General features: G+C 44.2%; 1 protein-coding gene across 1 annotated transcript in view; it reads right to left on the reverse strand.

Annotated features, from left to right (window-relative positions):
* Nucleotides 1-19698, reverse strand: part of rspo2 (R-spondin 2) — a 58470-nt gene that overhangs the window by 13599 nt on the left and 25173 nt on the right. Inside the window, exons 4-5 of the mRNA XM_023264700.3 lie at nucleotides 10882-11025; nucleotides 10422-10610 (exon numbers count right to left, since the gene is read on the reverse strand). Coding sequence (XP_023120468.1) covers nucleotides 10422-10610; nucleotides 10882-11025 — 333 coding nt within the window. The remainder of the gene's footprint in view (nucleotides 1-10421; nucleotides 10611-10881; nucleotides 11026-19698) is intronic.

Below are 19698 nucleotides of genomic sequence, written 5' to 3' on the forward strand. Positions count from 1 at the left end.
TTCCACCTGGTCTGCACCCTCCTGGTCTCTGTGGGTCTGTAAGGGAATGGGGAAGGATATAGGAGGAAATTGTCCAGCATGATTCCCTCTTTATATCTCATTTCTGCACAAGTCCTTTCATCCACCCTCCTCTCTACTGGGAAACTCCAAGAGGAAATCCCTCACATGTTTGGACATGGAGAACAACTGTCCCAAAACAGGACCAGACCTAACGAGCAGGGAGCCAAGCTAAGTCAGATGGGCTTAGACACTAAAACAGAGACAGGGGCCATCAGGATCATGCCGCAATCCCCGTGCAATGGCCAGTGATGAGGGAATCAAGCCCGGCCAGCGCTTTTTGTTTTCTTTGATTGTTCTGCTAACTCTCTGAGGGTGCTGTTGTTCAGTCTCTTCTGATCACCCAACGGACTGCGCATGTTTTTTGATAAAAATAGTTCATTAGTTCACAGCGGAAGAAAGGGGGGAGATGTGTTTGATGTGTTCACAGAACTCCTGTTGCACTGGGAGAGGTAAAGCCAATTCAGGAAGGACTTGATCCTCTCTAAGGCCTGTGCTGCATCAAACACTTGTCAAACACCAGGCAGACAGACAGCTGAGTGGCTCTGACAGATCTGATCGCAGACATGGGCAATAAGAGTCAGCGCCCGCTCAGCGTCTCTATCCAGGCACCACTCATACTCTTGTCAATAATCCCCCTGCAACTCATGAGAACACAAACAGAGGGCTTTGAGGCATATGGCAGACATTTTCTTGTTGTTTTTAACTGTGTATGATTACAGTGCAATTTCAACGGTCATTTCAGGGTCTCACCTTGCTGAGGAGAGGTTTGTGTACTCCCGACGGCAGCAGCATCTGCCAGAGATGCAGCAGGGGAAGGAGAAAGGAATCAAATCAAAGGGAGATTTAAGCTCCTACTAATCTGAAAGAACTGTCTCAAGGTCTGTCAGGATCACGGTCCTGAACCTTGCCACCCAGCGGGAAGGAGCGTTTATGTTTGAAGGGATTTGATATGGTACCTGGAAAGGATTGAGTTTCATGACACCAACCACTCAATCATGTCTTGAGATTTTCCTTGGAGAGTCATCATGTTCTGTGCTCTGAACAGGCCACATGAGGGGGATTTATTGCCTGACGGAACATCCACAATCTTAAAATTCATATTGAACATGATGTATTTTAGGTAGAGGCACAAGCCAAATGTGAGCATCCCAAAGGTGTCGTCCACCTGAGAAAATGCTAAGATTTAGCTGCACTGTAGTTGTTATTTTATATGGTCAGCACATGTGGCTACAGGGAGCGGATGCTGCCCATACAACTGTCTAAAATTATGAAAACATCACGTTTTTATAATTTTAAACATGATTTCATATTTTCTACTCCAGGAGAAATATGTGATTTTGACCTGAGAGTGTATTATTTAGGAGCTTCAGACACAGACTTTTCATAAGTTGTTGGTCAATACTGGACCAAAAACCCGACTCTAAATGCATCATAATGTGTGAATAGGTAATTCTTTGCTAACACAGTGGCCAATTCAACTTTAACGAGGTAATAATAGGTCAGTGTTGCGCTTACAGCAAGGTTTGTTGTCCCCAGGGGACCCAAAAATCAATTAATCCATGTAAAGTGTTTCAGAATTTATAAATGGGCAGCCTGTCACTTGATCCAGACCACAGTTTTTTCTTCCAGCTCAAAGATAAGCAGTTTATGACTTCAGGCGAGCTTGTGGAAGCTAGCTGGTGCTTGTGTTTTATGCTGTGAGAACATGATAGGGTCACCAACATGTGTTAATGTATTTGCTCCTAAAGCTGACATTTCTAACCTGTGACATCACCGTGGTGTTTTGCCTTTTTGCGTTGATGAGAGTGCAGCGCTCTACAACCTCACTAAGTTGGCCCTGGCCTCTACTTACCGCTGTAATGGCTGTGCTTTTAGTTTGCAAACCCACCTGTATTTGTCACTGTTTGTTCACACACACATAGAAAAACACCCAGACATACACACAGCCATTGGCCAGCAGGTCTATACTTGCTGCTTTGTTGTGTCTGCATGTCTGTGCACTGGGTCCACGCTCATGGGCATGAGTGGGTCAGCCTCTCTCTGAATCACCAGCTGTAATTAAAAGCTGTGATGTCTCTATGAAGACACACACTAGAGATGGAGGTGAGGAGAGGAGAGGAGAGGAGAGGAGAGGAGAGGAGAGGAGAGGAGAGGAGAGGAGAGGAGAGGAGAGGAGAGGAGAGGGGCTCCTGGTGGCTGAGCCAGTGCGACTGTGCACCAGATGTTTTCAGGCTCCCTCATTCGGCTCCTCGCCTTCCATCTTTTCTCCTCCAAGCCAGACCACTGGAGAGGGAGGCCTGCAGTGCACGCAGCATTGCTTCGAACAATGTGCGCCACGCGAACACATCCTCCTCTGTGGCATGCACATTGTTCCTGCAGCCACGCACTGATACATGATACGCCAGCGAGAGCGTGTCATTCGAGTGCGAGACAGGAAAGGAGAATGGAAACAGGGACGAGGAAAAGAGTAGATAATGTGGTGACTTGTTCTGCCTGTGAGGTCTGTTTTACTGTTTGTCGGTGTCTATTACATGTTTCTCACACTCTGGCTGTGCGAATGTCTGTGTGCGTGTGTGCATATGCATCCTCATCTGTCTGGCGTGTTGTAGATGTGGAGATGAAAGCGTTTGCGGCCCACAGGAGAGTTGGCAGCCGCAGCGGACTGGAGGTCTGGCAGACAGAGAGAGGAGCTGCAGGGATGCAGCACGATCACACAGATCCCACTCTGACCAGCTCGGGTTATCTAAATATGAGGTGAGAAACCCCTAACACCCCTGCGTTCAAACTAGGGTCAGCCTGATATGGGTACTTGATGTTTTCAGAGTAGACTGAAGAAGAAAACAGATGACAGTCTGAAGTTTTCCTGCGATTTTACTCTGAAACTTCACTCTACACGGCTCACTTCAAATCCATAATACTTCAAGCACTGTAAGCAGGTTTCATTAGCAGTTTTACAGATTACCACCCTTGAAGCTGGTCTGTAAAAAGCTTTAGTACCTCACTGTATCGTTTTCTCTGGTCAGCCATCAGATATAAAAAGGAAATGATCACCTCCGTCACTATCAAAAGTGGTCTGTGGATCTCTGGCTTGTAGTCGTCACATATTTTATAAGAGTCCCATATATGAGTGGAACCTTACTTCAAAGATCTCATCACAAGCTGTTGCCATCCATCCTTGTAAAGACCCAGACTGTGTCTCAACTGCTGTAAAAAATCACAGGGTGTAACGCCATCGGCTGCCCATCAAGGGAACATTCACCGAAGGTCCGCTTTATGGCCCCAACCGTGTCATGGGCAATATCATCTCATGTACTGCACAGTGGGGGGAAATAGCTCCCGTTTGTGGGGCATGAGAACATGAAAACATTCCACTTTTGTACAGTATCTCCCCCTCCTCCTCTTCCTCCCCTGCTGCCTTCGTCTTCCCCCTCCCTCCTGCTGCCACTTTGTTTGTTTGTGTACGTCTGTTTTTGATGGGGCTGTTGATGTCGGCCCATATGCCTCATTTCCTCTGCCAGAAGACGACAACAGAAGCCTCGCAACCGATGCTGTGCCCCTCGTCTTTGACACTGTGATCACTGTGTGCTAGCCCATGCAGGTCTTTAAACTTTAAACAGATGATTGATTTAGGTTTATGATCTCAATCAAATGCAGATTGCAGCCACAGATGAGTGTCAACATTCACTTTTGGCTGACAGATGGACATCCATTCAGCATCAAAATACTTTTTAGGGGGATTTCTGCATCAGCTAGCTCTGACTGGAACAGAAATAATACCAATGCACGCCTCACAATAAGACAAGCCTAACAAATAAGAGGCTGTATGTAATGTGCATACAGTCTACCAAAGGCAGTTCAGCTAAACCACAACTCAACTGGGCCAAAGAGTGTGAAAAAAAAAAACTTTGCTCGCACCCCTCCTCTTTCTTCCTGCTTGGAAAAGACCAGATGACAATAATGTGGAGTATGGAGCCCCAGTGAGGGCCGCTGACCCCTCCTCTTCCATTTCTATCCCTCCACCCCCTGGTCTTTGAAAGGCCTCCACATGTTTATGGCTCATGCCTGTGGTATGACGATGGATTCTCCATATAAAAGCCAGCAGGATCATGGGGTGTTTCAAATATTGCTCTCTGAAGACAGTTGCTGACAAAATGACAGCAGCCATATTTATTTTGGTCGGAGAGCAGGGGCACTTAGTGGGAAGTTAATCAGAGACCCCCCTCCTCCACTTCCACCTTCCAACCCCCTCAAACAAGGAATGCACCCAGCGCACAAAAGTCTCTGAGACTACTGGTAATGACTTTCTTCAGCAATGTAAGATTTAACACCACCAAGCTGCACAAGAGGCAGAAAAATAAACCCAAAAGTTTGGGTCTGAGACCATCGGCATAAAGCAAGTGTTGATTGGCTGTCCAGACAAGAGCCTAGATAATCAATTTTGATGAGATATGAAACATGAGCTCAGAGATGAATGTGGGGGAAAGAATAATGTATCGCAGAGATTTTGCAAATATGGAATAGCTAAAGCAGAACTCGTGTTAATTTGTGACTGCAACCGCAGCGCTGACCATAACTGCCATTGGCACTGGGAGGCAGCAGACCTGGCCAAGTCAGTGACAGGTTGATGTGTCTATCCTCTTCACCCACACTCTTATTCACTACAGCACAGTGCAAAGCTTCCAAAATACTCTCAGTCCTCTCAGCTTCACAGTCATGTGAATAGTTTAAGGAAATCGTCATTCTGTTTGTCTGCTGCTGAACTTCCTTTTTTCATCTTCACAACCATGTTTGGGCTGAATTTAATTAAATTAATGACTGATGCAAGCTTGTGCGGTGGGTGGTGGTGGCAGGTGGGCGTCTTCCCAGTCAGACACCAACCCAGGCCCTGTGTCCGGAGCCAAGACATCAATGCTGTCCAAAGGAGACAGAGTGCTTCTGAGGCCTTCTCACCAGCTACTGTGTCAGCCCCTATGGAGCGGCCTTATTAAATGAAGATTAAGCCGTGGCTCCACCAGTCACAACAGACTGCAGCAAGAGGCACAAATAATCACTATGACAGGGTGGCTGCCAATTAGTGTTCTCCTTCTGTCCTGGGAAAACGCTCCTCACTCCACTCCCGCTGGCGGGAAGACCTGATCCGGATTGTCCGTGATATTACCCAGGCCAGAGATCACTGTTAATCACCACCTGCCATTCCTCTGCAGCAGAAATCAGAGCAGGATTTGTTATCTGTGCACCAGCTCTCCCGTCCGAAAGTCCCGACTTCCTGTAGAGCACACCCGGTGAACATTAATTGGAATAATGAGATAAGTAGATGAAGGGACAGAAGTGCCCAAGTGCTTTTGTTAGAGTTCAGTGGTGGCTTGAGTGGAGCTCAGTTGTTGGACAAACTACCCTGTGTTCTATTCTGCTGGGACAACAAGAACACGTTCCATCAGTCAGGCTCAAGTTGAAAGTGTGCATCTGTTACAGAAAAAAGCAGGAGGACGGCTACATATGACAAAAACACATCCAGAAATGTGTTTAGATGCTGGGTTTCCCAGCCAAACAGAGGCCAGACTCAGATGGGATCATGCTGAGTGCGTAACTAAAATGCTCAGAAGTGAGTGGCATCTTTCACCAGGGCCTAAACCCCTTGGCTCAATAAGTATAAACACCAAAATTGTGTGTAACACGGTCATACGCATGCTTGCGCGTTAAATGCTCTCGCTAATATGCAAGGATGCCAGAAACAGGAATTGTTTGGTGTTGCAAGCAGCGTACACCACAGACAAACCAGTTGAGCTTCCTCCAGAGCAGATTTGTGGCAATCACCGTTGCGCCGTGCATCACTTTACAGGAGCAGAGACTTCAGAGCAGATGGTTCGCAGACGGAGCGGACTAGGAGGTCCACAGTACTGTAGATTCACCGCAGAACCAGACTGGCTTCAGACAGAACCTGGCATCAAACCCACCAGTCGACCAAATCTTCCTGGAGTCTGGTTGATTTGGTGCGGATCTGGCCTCATTTTGGTCCCCTGCACCAGACTGGAGGTGTTTGTGTGGCAGTTTAAACAACCGCCTTAAATACAGACAAAACCCTTGTAGAAGTTTAGATGTCACACTGTGAAGGATTGATGAGGTGATACAGTGAGTCTAGGTGGGTTTATTCTCTTCTACACCCTTGCCACAGAATGCGGTCGAACAGCATGAGTACAAGAAGTAGTTATCACAGTTACAGTACAAACACAAACTGCACAGAGCAGTTATGACAGACAGTATTAGTGGTGGCTGGATCCAAGCACTCAGATGACTGATGGGATGGAGGGCTTGGCCTCGGCTGAGCCCTACAGCAGAAAGGGTTTCTCTAGTTACACACACAGGAGATCAATACTCCCACAAAGCCCTGCAGCTCTCCTAAGTACAGGTACATAATCCAATGGCCAAAGATAATCATTACAAGCTCCTTCTCTCTTATGCCTCCTCTCTTTGCCTCTTTTTCTTTCCATGAGGTCAGCAGGGTGTCTGTGAGTCTTCACTGGCTCAGAGAAGCAGTCGTGGAAGCATTTTGAGTGTAAATTGAACTGCATTGTTCTGGAGAAGCCAGGTCTTAAATGTGTTTCAGTTATCAGTTCCAAAATTTGCTAAGCTGTAACTTTTTACTGTTCCATAACTTCATATTGTAAAACTTCTGTTCTTGTTTGGGTTAACTTTGAGCTTGGCTGCCTCCTGCAGTATGAACACTCCTAAAACGTCTACTTTTACCTACAAATCTAACAAGCACAGCTAAACAAATGTCACTCCTGTCTGCTGCCATTAATACTTTTGTGCCATCTGAGAATCTGAAAGCCGATTTGTAGAAACTGTTGGAAATTAGCTTGAGTTGCAATTGTGTGTTTGTGTTGGACTTTACTCCCTCTTAAATCCCAAATGAGGGATTACATTAAGAGTGGGAGTTTTGAAGGTTTTAACTATTTAAGTTGTTTACACAACATCTAATGTCACTGACATGGCAGAAGCATGGTGGGTGGGCAGGAGAACAAGTAGGAAAATGCACAGAATTGCTAGGACAGATAAGCAGAAGAAAAAAAGAAGTAAAACAAGGAATCAAACTTGTCACACACATCTGTTTGTAAACCAGTGAATCTGATGACAGGGGTTGCTGGGAAATCTCTCTTGGGAATTCCTTAAAGGCATCAATACTGAGCAGCCAGGTGCTGCAGAGTTATCACTCTCCTCACCTTTCCTCCTCTCTCCTCCCATCAGCTCACAAGACAGTGAGAGGGAGGAACCCAGTCTATCAATGCTGATAGCACCGGAGCAGCTATTAATAAAGTCTCTTTATTGTTTCTAGTCTGTTCAGAGTAACACTCCAGGGATCTAGATGATAGAAGAGCATTTTACTGTCTCAAGGGTACAATGCAAATGTCTAGTGCTAGTCAAGCAGCTACAAGAGCAGACTTTCTTATTCCTCTAGAGATCATTAAGTACTGTGTCCATATTGTATGAAAAATTCTGTGTTGGATTTGAAAAGGTCTTTAGACATGATTAACAAAGATGGTTTTCCAGTCTTTGGTTGTGATTATTAGCAATAGCAATAGCAATTTTTTTTTTTTTTTTTAAATAAAAATACAGATTTGGCAATCCAATGTGACTTCTGATGCTTATATATATTTTTAAACATCTGTCTTCTCTATATACTCTAAATTGTCTCACATGCAGTTTAGTTGAGGGCTGCAGTCTTCTCTAGAGAATACTTCCTCACCATTCATTGCAATCCAGTTACTGAAAACAAACCAAATCTTCAATTTATATGTGCCAAGCTTCAAAAGTTGGCTTAAAATTAGACTTGCAGTTGAATGGAAATAGAGCTTTGACAGTGCAACGACGCACATTTTATCTTTCGGTGCGGTCCACAGAATCTTTCTCTGCCGTTTTTTTGGGACAGAGTTTGTGATCAGGACACTGCTGTTCTGGCAAACACTGGCGAAGAACAGCAAATGAATCCCAGCAGGGCGAATGATATACGGTGTTTACACTGATCGGCAACTTGCACGGAACACATCAGACACGGTTTACACGACTCGTCATGTTTGCTGTGAAAACGCCTCGCCTCTTGACATTATCTGGGCTTTACTTTCTCCGCCTGTGTATGTTTTACAGAGGGATTAAATCTTTGCAGACACAGAAGGAAAAAGAAGAAGATCATTCGCGTTGTCCTTGTGCACTTGGGCTAAGCTGGGAGACAGGGATCTGTCAATGACGTCCAGTGTAATTTAAATACGCAGATATGTAGAAATGCAAGCCAGGGTGATCAGATAAGCATCGCCATAAATAGTGTATAGATACATGCTGCTTCCTCTTATTTCCTGTCTCCATTTAATCCACAGCATCTTTACAGTCTGCGGTTATATAATCCTGTGCTTATCCTAAACATTGGTGTCTGGTGTCCAGTGAGAGGAGCTGATAAAAATGTTCATTTTTAGACTGTCTTCAGTTCCAAGTGATTGTTACAAAGAGTTTGTACATTTAGATTTTCTTGTGAATAAAGAAAATTGGTTATAGTGCATTGCAACACCTGTTATTTTTAAGGACTACTCTGGGCCTAAAGCTCGCAAAGTTCTTGAAATTTGTATAAATTTAAACAGTCATCAAGTGAGGTACTACATAATGAACTATACTGCAGTCTTTCTTGATCTTCTTCCACAGGCTTTTACCGCTTCCTGATCACCTGCATTTCAGAGGGTGGCCTCTCCTCCCTTTGGATAACTCTTTATTATCACTCATGGGAAGTGATTATTTTACAATGTCAGTCGGTCGAGCTCCCATGCGACAGCGCTGGATCTGTGGAGTGTTTCTCCTCCTGTTCGACTTCAGCGGCTTACATTTTTACATTGTATTTATTTGAACTGTGGAGTGTTGCATTTCACTGGCTTTTGCCAAGTGGGAATTTTTCACTAGCAGTGGGGAATTAATAACACATGCCTAAGTCTGATATTTGCCTTTATTAAACTGGCCACCACAGCACTTCACGAGCCCAGAGAGTCCTAAGATGCACACACAGTGACATTTTCACACACAATTTGCAACCACCAGAGATGTAACTCAGTCGCTGGATAAGGAACTGTACTGAGAGGTTTACAATGACCACATCACCAGGGAACAGTAGCTTTAAGTAAGACGGACACAGGGAGCCTGTCGGTTTCTAAAGGACTGAAGAAAAATGCTTCTGCTATGCACTCAGTTTATACTTAACAACTTACCATCTGTGACTTCATGCGTGAGATAATTGACAACAGTAACCCGGCGGAACAATGCCAAATTTTAATTAAAGAAGGTCATAAAGTTTCTTGGAAAAGGTCAAACAGGCACTGCAAAGTCATGAAGAGGTGCACGGGGGTAGGGGAGAATTTCCCCGACAAACAGGAGAGGGCTTTAGGAACTAAATGTGCCATGGAATCACAGTTTCCAACCCAGACAGCAGCCACTGCCTTGCTAGTGCTGAAATATGAGACACTATCAGGGTTTATTTCAAGTTTATTTACTCTTTCACCACTTCACTAAATGACCCTCCCAGTCATCACTCCAGGCCAAAAATGGAGAAAAATCCTCGGAGTTACAATATTTTCCTTTTTCTGTTCAACAATGTTTTTCTTTTTTTGACAGACTGAATGATAGCTGCCACTGTAATTGCTTCCTTATTTGGTGAATTAAATATTTACACTTGCCCTATCCTAATCCAAAGTTTATGAGAGACGTAAAAGTACATTAAGGGAAAAGACATTTATTTTAAAAGGACTGCTAACTGAGGCCATCACCCCAAATGGTGTGTTTGGACCGTCTGAGAGAAATGGTTTAGTTTTTAAAAAAAAATATTTCCTTTAGCTGTATTTGCACACAGAGAAATTCCAGATTTGACTTCTCATTTAATGGCCTGACATACACGCTGTGTGCACCGCAAATATCTCTCAAGTTGACGGGAGGAAACAGAGACGGCCATTGAGGAAACCTGCAGTTTGTACTTTGAAGAATTCCACTGAGGAGACGAAAGGAGATGGGAGAGAGGGTAGGGAAGTAGACCTCAGAAAAAGAGCTGGCTAGAACAAGACTGCCATGGAAAAATACTGATATTTCATGCAAGGAAACGCCACTGTGCACCTCAAAAACACAGACGGTGAAAAAACAAGGCTGAGTGCGAGGGTTACATGAGACAGGTGGAACTCTGAGAGAGGGGAAGGAGTTCTCCTTTGGGATAAGTGGGCTGTTTTCTTTAATATTCACCCGAGTAGTGTATACTTTAAAGTGATGGTGGATGGAGTTGGGACTGACTGACAGAAGGTCTATCTCACACACCTCGACATATGACTGAATAACATCCTTACCTCTCCTGCAGTGCCTCATGGCCATTTTGCACATCCTGGACTCGGCGATGGTTGGACAGGGTATTGTGTCCTTGGGTGGTTTCTTTACAATGTGCCGCGTCCGGGTCTCCAGACCCCACTTATAGCCACAGGTTTTGTTTCTTCTGGTGCAGGCTCCCCATTCGCTCCACTGACCCACCTCACAGCCCTCTGCAGAGACAGAAACAGTGATGTGCAGTGAAACCACAGAGGAGTGCCATTTAGAGGCAACTCAGAGACCCCAGGTCAAGCTTTAATGCAGGTTGAAGGAGCTTTACTGGGATGCTATAACTTCTTTGTGTGTGGTCCCAGTCAAAATGCTTGTATTTGGGTCCAAAATAAGCAACAAGAGGCTATAGAATGCTGTTTACAGGTAGAGAAAGGTGTAAAAAAATACAAGATAGGTTCATATTTTTTTACATATTTGTTTTGTTTCACATACCTCCACACTCCATGGTGTCTTCCAATGGAGCGAAGCCCTCGGGGCACTTATCAAAGCAGCGCCCTTTGTGTAGGTAAAAACCCGACTTGCATTTGGTGCAGAAGTCTTTACTGAAGCAGGACTCACAGTTCTCTATCCTGCACCCTAGAGGAAGTATCAGAGAAAGAAGAGAGTCATTAGGGTCTGAACAACCCTCTCATCTGGAGTTGATCGAGAGCTAAAGGAGCTTGGGGAAGATGGTTCTTGAAGGGATTATACTGTTTCTCCCGCAAAAAAAGCTGACAATGCCCTGTGAATCTTTTCTGTCCTGGACTCAAGTGCATTTCAGAAAAGTTGTTTTGTCTGACATCAATTTTTTGTCCATTCTTCTGTTCCTGTCTGGCACATTAACACAGTGAAACCCCAACAGCGGAGATGGTGAGGATTTATGTCACGCTCAACTCTTTCAACAGATTCAACCAACATCCAACAATCTGGATACAAACACAAGCTCACATGTTTTCAACTAATGGTTTGCTGCAGCAGGAAGAACACATCCCATTATATCTCTGAATAGCACACTTAATATGCTATCTTATCACTCGGCACTGCTCCAATCTGTGTCTGTTTCCATGACTGAAGATTATTGGGAAGTCAGGTTTTCATTAAAGTGTGAATGATGGCTTATGATCACTGAGCTGGCCAGCTGTGTGGATCCTTTAGGTTTTGGCTACGATATAAAGAGGGAAGGTGGGTTTGTGAGGGGAAAGACAGGAGGGAGACGATCATATTTTGCTCCGCTTTTTCAAATAAATGCTGATGCATTTAGTCAGCAAACACAACAGCGCACTTATCCTCCCACGCCACGCCCTGCTGCTGCGCATGACACACAGCGCCGCACTTGCAAAGAAAGGCACAGCAATGTGTCATCAAGCTCTCTGCAAATAGCACGTCAAGCAAGGCCAAATTACAACAACCACACCAACAGGGCGACACACAGGCCCACATGATTAGAAGGAGCCTCCCAGAGCTGTCTAATTTATGTCACTCCTCTCAAACTCAATGTGGCCCTGTTGCCCAATAAGCCCCAAGTGTCAGGGAACCACAATCTATAACCTGCAGCCACTGTCTCCTTCCACTTGCAGGGGGCTTTCCAGGTAGGGAGTCATCTGCTCCTCGGATTGTAGCTTGTTGGGCGACGCAACCGTGCATTAGCTCGTGCGCTGTTCTTGGTGCGTTAACTGTGATTTTCCACATGCAAGAGCGACAGAGGCTCTTTTATCTGTGACCCTTGCAGGGCCCAGGGAAGGGAAGGTTCTCACAATCACACCCCTTAATTACCACCATCTCCAGCTAACCATCAGGCCTCCTCCTCGACATTCCTCCAAAACGAGGGGGTCCCTCCCCGCTTTACTTTGAACCCTAAAGTATGGCCTCTGCCCACTCACTCTGGTCTCACGCTTTCCCGACCAGTCTAAACAAACCATGGACACACACACACACACATATGTACAAACACACACATACCAATAAGATATGTCTAGAGATAGACCAACTCCACGATAAAGCTGCACGCCACATTCTGAAAAACGTAGGTACAGCAACCATAAATCAATCTCTTTAGCAATTTCCTGTGTTCTCACATCAGTGTTCAATCATCTGATATCACGATGTAATCTGCTTATTTTCTCGCTCCATTGCTGCATTTTTCTATTTCTAAAGTTACCCAGTTCTGTAGAGATTTTGATGTGGAATGCCTGAGTGTATCAATGCACTTTTTCAGCCCCCTTTTAAAGCTATCTGCCTCTCATTTATTTCTGTCTGAGACTGAATCGAGTAATGTTTGGGTTTGATACAAAACAAGCCCAATAGAGGGAACAAGCTAATAAATCACAAAGCTAATTGGAAAGCACAAAGCTGTCTTTTACTCTTCACACTTCCCAGGCCTGTCATCACCTGAGAGACTTTTAGCTCCCAAACAAAAAATAGAAGAGTAAGTGGGGGAACAAGAACATCTGGCAGTACTCTCAAGCACTGGGCATGTTGTGCAATCCTCGGTTATTGACAGTAAATATGAGCAACACAGATGTGTGGAATATTGTATCCTTGCAGCAGCAGTAGCACTTGACAAGGCTTTTGATTAAAACATCACTCTTGGTTTCAGTTTCAGATGTAGTCAGACAATGGCTTACATGCCAGGAAATCATGATTTTCTAAATAGAAGATAAGTAATGATGTCACTTGGGGAGATGGATGAGGTGGATGACACATCGATCTGGCTCCATGGGAGTTAGAATGCAGCAAGGCAAAGCTGGAGGGTCAGAGGTCATCAGGGAGCGAGGTGGGTAGGAAGGGATCATTATGACAGACATTCATCCCCCAGTCCAGCTATCAGCCAAAAGGCTATCTGGGACAGCGTGGGCTATCTGGGACGCTGGAGGAGCTCCTACACTAACCACTGGCCAAGTCAGCAGTTAGGCAGCTTGTCCAGCAGCTCCAGAAACAGATACAGGGGAGCGGGTTCATTCTCCCTGCGGGATTAACCTCTGGACCACCTTTAAAGTCTTCATCTAGGTGCCTCAGGGAGACTAATGAGAAATAACGAGGTCATCAGATCCCATTGAAGGTCCGGTGTTCCAGGGACTTAAACGTATTATCATCATTATCTCCCAGCCTGAGTAATATTATGAACACAGGGGGGATAGCCTCATACTTCAGCTCTGAGAGCAACTGCAAATGTTGTCAGTAAAGTGGCAGAGGGCACTCAATTTAAAGGGATATCATGAGTGCTGCACTAGTTCCACGCTTACCCATATCACTGTTACACATTTTTTGTCTGATTTTGCACTTGAATTTTGTGTGGTTTTGCATGCAAAGTGCATTTGAAGTTGAGAGATGAGTGGCCAAGTGTCATGTGTGATCTAATAGCGCATGCTTGGCAGAAGACAGTCCTTCTGCTGTGGTCTGGACGAGGAACCCGCTGATTTTATCACGGACACTCAAAGCGTCATGTCAGCTTCAGTCAACTTGTGTTGCTCCACAGGCAGACAGTACCATGTGTAATCACTCCATTAACTGACATGAATATTCACTGCGTAAAGAAAGGGCGCTAAATCATTTTGTGAAAACTGAGGAATCTCTTATATTCCGCATGGGTATTTTTTACGTTAGTGGAACTGGAGGTGGTTTGTCAGACCACTCATCAGTCTACCAAGAGAGCCTCAGCCTCCTCCACAAAGCTAACCAGACGCAATGCTGCACAGCAGGAGTGTCCATGTTGTAAAAAGGCCTGGCAAAGTGAGGGGGAAAACAAGCCCTCTTTTTCCATCCTTCGCCTCCAAGCTAAGTTGAACAGCTCTGACCTACTCTCTAGGCCCCAGGTTTGGCTGACATGGAGGCTTTGGCTTGCTCGCTGCCACCCAGCCATGTCATGCGGGGCTGCAGAGGCCAGAGCTGCCATGTTCTTCCCCACTTTCTCCGTGCTGTTTTTTCCACATGGGTGCTCCTCCGCATGCTGGCGTCGAGCTAGGTGAAGCAGAGGTGGTGTTCCTGTCAATCAGCATCTCCCAGAGAGGGATGAAGGATGGCAGATGTGTCAGCGATCCTCCGAGCTTCTTCACTCCAGGAAACACAGTGTGTGATATACCAGGTTCTGCTTGTGTATCTGCTCAGGCAGCTCCAGCATGCACACACAGACAGCTCAGGCTTCAGACAGTGGTCAAGCACAGACAGCCCTTCCACTCACACTATTGTATGCACAATTACACACTGTTTTGAGAAAAGACCCAGTTCAACTCTGTGTCTGGCTGTAACGTCCTGGGAGCAGCGCTCCGTTTGGTGGGTTCATTGTATTGTCTGGCAAACCTGAAAGTGCGGTTAGTAAAGCTGTGATGATTAAATGTCCCTCGGTAAGGCTCAAAGGCCAAAAGCAACTGGTCTTTTTGTTGGTTAGACTGTGCAATGGAAATACCCACAAGCTCAGATATAGTGCGAGGAACAGGGAGCTTGAATGAGAGAGAGCTAAAGAGAGAGCAGCCGGGACTGCCAGCTAAAAGTTGCAAAACCCATGTTAGTTTTTTTACACACCCTTGGTACCCATTTGGTTGAGGCCCATGATGCATGGCTCTTATCCGACCAAACAAATTCCCAAGTTCCACTTTAAAACTAAAACGAGCTTGGAAAAGATATATCCAATCCGCTTCAACTTCGAGCCCTAATTTGATGAGACAAAGACACAACAGTGGGATCTGGTAACAAGTTTTGCCAGTCCAAGAAATAAAGTGATCACAATTACAATTCCAGTTTCAAAAAATGACCTCCGACATAAGAGTCTCTAGTGGCACATTAGGCTGGCACTGAATGAGCTGCGATATTTGAAACACACTTCCAGGATATTGGCAATCTCAAGCCTTGAGTAGACTAGTTGTTGGTTGGCAGCGCACACAGCTGGGGTTTTAAATCTGCTGCAGTGGGGTAAGAACTGGGCTGGTGGTAGGGTTGGTAGTGTATGGATGTGTAGCAGTGGGGGGTCCACAATGCACCCTGAGGGAGCAAGTCTTGAATGCAGCCTTGCTCTCAGTTTGACCCTCTCAACACTTCGTCTCTTATAGAAGACAGCTCTGATAGTCGCCTTTCAGCTCATCATTTCTTTTTCAGCTGGTGATACAAAACGACAGAATGAGCTCTGACTGAGGATTGTATGTTAAAACCGAAATATTATGAAATGTGACTGATGGGATTGAGGGGAGAGCATGACTGCACAGCATTCATGCAAATTTGGCTGTCTGTATAAGCAGCACAGTGTGTGACCGTTGCTACAAATCTTCCCTGTGTAGCTTTGGGTTGACACCCACAGACACTGGTGTGGGGCCTCCTCTGGGATGCTGATAAGAACCCCTGTGGATAACACTGGGGTTACTGCATATGGTTTATGGCTTGTATCAACCCGTCCATTACCTGCTGAAAAGAGTTCCAGCAAAGCAGAGGCCCAGGAGCATAATATATAGTCATGCAGAGAGATATTATGCAACAAAAAGACATTGCTAACGAACCAGCTACATCTTTGTAATGGTAGTTAACACTGTGGCCCCTGTGTCTCGAGCCTCTTTGGAATTCAGCTGAACTGTAGCTGCAAATGGGTTTCCAGTTATGTTATTTTGTGGGGAGTATAGTTCCCATTGTTTCTGGCTCTAATTATGGTGTTATTTTCTCGGCAGTGAAAGGGAAACCCCCAGAACATTGAGTCTTAAATTTAAAATGCATCATGTGAGGCGCAGTTTCTCAAGTCACATAGAGAAGTTGTTGGGTAGGTATAGTGAAGCCGATGAATGAAGATGTTTGAATTTGGGCACAGTTAAATCTTTTCTGTGTTACATGGAAACTAATGTTTGGAAATTGTCTCTAAAAGCAGTAAGTAATGAATAAAATTACATTCTGGGATGCTATTCTTACCTTGGATTTGATCACAACCGGTGGCAACACTGAGTGCCACTGAATATGAGCATGATTTTAAGTATTTGCAACCACAATGAAAAGACAAATGGGTAAGGTGAACTAGAAAGTATACCGTATTTAATACATGCTGCTAGTAGAGCATGTGTAACTATATCTATGTCCCAGTTCAATGGTTAGATCCTACAGAGGAATGAGGTCAATAAATGTGGGCAATAGCTCAATAAGGAGACAGTCTACCCTCACAAAGACTAAAATAAATGATTCATTTGAAAAATCCTCAACGCAACTAGCAGCTTGACCCATAATGGTAGAGAAAGTGTACCTAATACCCAAATTTACGGTCTGAGCTAAGAATTTTCCCTCCATTAAAAACCACATATACAGGCACATTTAACATTATTGTACTGGCCTTAGATTCCTTATCAGTCTAATTACAGTCATCTGTGTGGCTTTCCTTGCCTCACGTTGCATCACATTGTCAGCTCACAGTGTAAAAAGTGTATTCATTCCTGCTCTCCACCCATAGTTCTCTGTGTCACATGCCTGTGGATCCTCTAGAGCTGCTTCACAAAAAAGTCAAAGTGAGGTTTCAGCCAGCGAGTGGCTGAGTGCTTAAGCCTTTTGCTTGTCTAACTCTTGTTTTCCTTTACCCAGGCAGTCCACAAAAAAAATCTTTGAATGAGATAAGATCACAGAGACAAACTCTGGTGTAATAATAAGCAGCTGCTCCCTAAGTGATTTCAGAGGCTGTGTTTGAAAAGCTCATGATAACAGAGATGTAATGCCACGTTCCAGGCCCCTTTGGAAACCAAGAGCACATGGCAACTCTGACCACAGCAGTGCAGAACCCCTCACCATCATTTGTCCACTATGTCTTTGAGCCATTGTGTACCAGTTGCCTATATCGACTCACAAATATTAACTTCCAAAGCAATAAAATGTCCATTTACGGAGGTTGGACATGAACTGTTTAGTGAAAATGACACGCAGAGCACAGTTGAGAATGAGGGTCAAATAGGAAACTGGATTAGAGAGCCATGACTGAAGCAGGGATCACATCAAAGTAGGTCTTGCTCTGAGATCTGATGCTACGTGACAATACAAGATGTTGCTCTATGAACAGTTTGTGTGGAGAGGGATTCAGATTAACTTGCCACACATCAGGATCAGTTAATGTCAAAATTCACCCAGCGTGGGGATACAGTGGTTAGGACAGCAGGATTAAAGAAAAAACTAAAAAGAAAAAGTCTCTTTTTTTCTTACCAAAGAACAAGATGTCTTTCTTTTCCAATTCTCTCAAAGTTATGAAAATAGGATGAAATGACTGTGGGGCCTTTAGGATTTTGCCTCTGTTGTGGAGAGATTTGATGAACTTGCATGTGTGGGTGAATGTGAGCAAGTAGAGAGCGAGTGTTTTGTTTGGAAGCATCCAATTGATAGCAGCAGTGGGCCTAAAGATACTTTAAATGTTTAAAACTGTGATAGAAATACATTTTACACAAACTTCTGTGATTTCATTAGAATGCCACAGAGATGTTCAGGGGAAATATTTTAAATTGACATTTTGGGATTGACTGCTGTTGGGAAATCTTCTAAATGTAAAAAAGATTCAGATTGTGTCTTAATGTGTCATTTTTTTGCCTCTTTCTTATTAAAATTGGTGAGCAACTTACTTGTGAAAGTTAATTACCCATTAGTCACTACTAAAACCTGGTGTTTAGGAACCTTGGCTTACTCGTGGCAAGTGAGTCGGCTGATAACACACTTGATGTAAATGAAGTAGCTTTGGGAGTTGGGAGGTGGAAGAGGTTAACTCATACCTCCAGCTCCTATGCTAAGCTAACATTAGGCAGTGAGCACTGAAAGAGGAAAGTCATACTGACTGAACACCTAGCATCCAAAATATTAAAAGGAAGGAGCCTTTTTGTGATTAGTGATTGTAATTTAATGAGTGAGTTCAGATCTGTAACCTCTTACGCTACTCATTGCTGAAAAAAGTAATGATGTGAACATAATGTGATGCTAATGAACTCTGTCCGAAACTGAAACTGATCAAGACCACAACTTGACCAAGTGCTGAACAAAAATATAAATGTGGCATGAAACTGGCTTCTTTTTGGCATAAGGAAAAAGTAGAAAACAAGATCATTTATACTATTATGGTTAGAAAATTTAGGAAATTGTGCATGTAAAGTCTTTGAGCTGTTCAGCCACTGACAAATTGTCAAGCATTAAGTTAATCCACACTCTTGCCAGTTGTGGCTTTAAAGGACAATAATCAGATAGCGTGACCACTACACAGACTCTCCTTTGAACAGTGACTATATAAAGCCTCCTTAAAATGCAGCTTTATTCAAATGACATGATGCCACATATGACAAGAGAAATGGGTGGTGGCAGGCTGGATTCTGGCATGTCAGTTAGGGCTCTTCAATGTCCACAACTCCACCATTTGTGGTCTAAGAAGGATTTGACATAGGTCTAGATGAAAATGTCTGACAATGTGATCTTGTCCATCAAAATGTCTTCACCGAGTCCTTTGGAAAGAGTGGGAAAGCATTTCACAAGCCAGCATCGATGAGATCCACTCTGGATCTGTCAATTAACACTTTCATTGTAGTGTGTACTTGTTTTTTTCCTGACATCCATTCTGTTAGAGAGATGGCATGTGTTGCAACAGCAAGCATGAAATTTGATAGAATATTACATGTTGCATTTATGTTTTTGTTCAGTCTATGAAGATGTGATGTCACTGGTATTGGAGGTCCATTTTTCTGCATAGGCCATTGAGCCTATCAACATGGTACAGCTTTAACATGCTTTTCATTCTCATAATCAAATGGAGTCAGCAGATGTATTTGCATGTACGTCGGCAGCGATTGGGCAAGCAGAATGTAGGAATGTTCTCTTCCTGCAGTTGCTACATGCTCATATTATAGGGCCTAAAGGTCCGGACACCCTCCTCTGGGGCTTCATTTTAGTGCGTCTGTCAGGAGTTTGGCTCAGGGAACCAAATGGGTTCAAGTTCCTCTCTGTTTTCATATGAAACACTCAGCCAACACCTCGGGCTCCATGTAAACCTATAAAGGCTCACTCTCTGTCTTTTTTTCTCTCTCTCTGAGCATATTCCATGTTAAAACAAGGCCGTGAGATCAGAGTGCTCCATGAAGAATAGAGGGGTACATTTCTTTAATTGGATTTTAGTGTTATTCTTTATCGAGAATCGTGAGAACATTTCAATTAATCACTGTTATCGTGGTTTTTTTCAACGGCAAAACATAATTCAGTGTGTGCGTACAAAGGTGTGGTCTGCCTCAGTTATAATAAATAAAAATGATGGTAATCTAAATGCAGGTGTTGATGGAGGTTGCGGACATTTAAAAA

Source organism: Amphiprion ocellaris, chromosome 9, assembly GCF_022539595.1.
Source record: "Amphiprion ocellaris isolate individual 3 ecotype Okinawa chromosome 9, ASM2253959v1, whole genome shotgun sequence".
NCBI lineage: Eukaryota > Metazoa > Chordata > Actinopteri > Pomacentridae > Amphiprion > Amphiprion ocellaris.